General features: G+C 59.0%; 1 protein-coding gene across 1 annotated transcript in view; it reads right to left on the minus strand.

The window, feature by feature from the left end:
- Nucleotides 1–1,914, minus strand: part of Sgca (sarcoglycan alpha) — an 8,502-nt gene that overhangs the window by 4,039 nt on the left and 2,549 nt on the right. Inside the window, exons 2-4 of the mRNA XM_010620328.3 lie at nt 1,704–1,866; nt 764–972; nt 517–543 (exon numbers count right to left, since the gene is read on the minus strand). Of these exons, the coding sequence (XP_010618630.1) occupies nt 517–543; nt 764–972; nt 1,704–1,866 (399 nt within the window). The remainder of the gene's footprint in view (nt 1–516; nt 544–763; nt 973–1,703; nt 1,867–1,914) is intronic.

The following is a 1,914-nucleotide window of genomic DNA, read 5'->3' on the forward strand; positions in this document are numbered from 1 at the left end:
GTATTTATCTTTTTTTTTTTTTTTTTTTTTTTTTTTTTTTGTGAGCTAGGGTCTTGTTATGCAGTTCAGGCTGGCCTTGAATTCACTACGTAGCCCAGTTTGCCCTTGAACTCTCGGTGAATCTCCTGCTTCAGCCTCCCAAGTGCTGGGATTACAGGTGTGTGCCAGGTGTGGCTTGACTACGCCCTGTTGCATGTGGAGAATCTGAGACCAAAAAAGGGACAGAGCCCAATCTAGGACGTGGGTGTCTGGCTCAGTGAAGTGTGTGTGTGTGTGTGTGTGTGTGTGTGTGTGTGTGTCTGTGTGTCTGCATCCTACCCCCAGGGAGATCCCTCCCTCTGTGCCACAACAGTCCCCTTTGTGACCAGAAGATGCAGTCAGGACAGAGGCCTAGCAAACAGCCACCTCCGGGTCAGAGCTCTGAGGTCAGGTGGCCCCCATCACCCCCAGAGTCATCCATCTGTCCCTGCTCTGCAAAGGTGTGAGGGGCCAGGCTGCCCGGCAGCGTTTACTCACTCAGACGTGGCCAGATCTCTCTTCAGTCTGAGGGAAAGCAAAGAAGAAGGTTAGTTCCACTCTTGGCTTTGTCTCAAAGCGTCCCCAGGCTCCAGTGTGTGGCCTTGGTGAGCTCTTATCACAGGCTCCTCCCGGGGCCAGCTGGGCAGCACCCAAGGCTCCAGCTGCCTAGAAAGAGCCCTGCTCTCCTGTGGCTGCAACCCCACGCCCCACCAGGTAGCCCAGAGCCACAGGGGTCCCCACTCACCGCCCCTCTCGCCGACAGCACATGACATAGGCCAGCAGCAGGGTAAGCAGCAGAGCCACCAGCAGAGGCACCAGGAGGGTGACCAGGGCGTCTGCCAGGAAGTCTCGGGCCACAGCGTCAGTTGGGGGGCAGAAGAACGGATCATACTCCAGGATGCCGTCCCCTAGGGCGGGCACCTCGTCCGCAGGCGCCGGCACTGTCTCATCCACCTGCACGGAGCCCAGGGCTGACCCAGGAGTGGCTCCAGGGCCGGGCGGAGGGTGGGGGCCAACCCGCTCTTAGGTTCATCCCTGTGTTCAGGGAAGTTTCCTCCTCCTGCCCCCCAGCCCCTGTGACTCAACAGGACAAGCCCTGGGGGAGGAGCCAGGAGCAGCCAATTCTAGCAGAGCTCAGACTGCACAATGGTTAGCCCGGCTCTCGGGCCCTGCTGCCGGGGTTTGACTCATGGCTCAGCCTGGTGTTCCCCTGGGATGGTTTGCCTCTGAGTGCCTCGGTTTGCTCAGCTGTAAAGTCAGTGATCCTAGCGTACCCGTCTCCTGGAGTGATATGGTTTGGTGTATAATTTAGAAACTGCTCCTCACTGCAGGTGAGCTGGCTAGACGACACGTCGGTGGGAAGCAGACAGATATCACAGAGCAGCTCCGGGTGGGGAAAGGATTTGGGGTCTGCTCTATTTGGCCAAGTCTGGAGAACTAGCTGGAGACCCCTCGCCCGTATTGTAGACTTTGCCGCCCCCTTGTGGGAGAAGATGGAACGTGTGTGTGTGTGTGTGTGTGTGTGTGTGTGTGTGTGTGTGTGTGTCCCCAAGACTGAGACCACAGACTAGGGCTGGGGCGAGGCACCATCAGGAAGAAACCGGCCTGGAGAAAGCAGAGGCTGAAATGGGAAGGCAGGGAGAGGGAGGGAGGGGACGCAGCTCTGGGTCAGCGTCCCTCCTCACCAGGGACACGTTGCACCAGTCAACTCGGAAGTGGGATGCCAAGGTGTCGTAGCAGGACAGGAGCGGGGGCTGGCCCTGAGCACAGCGGGCCTGGCTGTCTGGCGACGCCACCATCTTCAGGCAGGTGGAGAAGGGCGCAGCAGAGCCCACCTTGATGTACACCCTGGGGAGGATGGAAGCCGAGTCAGCAGGGGCTGGGGCTGGGAGCCAC

The sequence above is a fragment of the Fukomys damarensis genome, unplaced genomic scaffold, assembly GCF_012274545.1.
Source record: "Fukomys damarensis isolate Sample0158 unplaced genomic scaffold, DMR_v1.0_HiC HiC_scaffold_13, whole genome shotgun sequence".
NCBI classification, from domain to species: domain Eukaryota; kingdom Metazoa; phylum Chordata; class Mammalia; order Rodentia; family Bathyergidae; genus Fukomys; species Fukomys damarensis.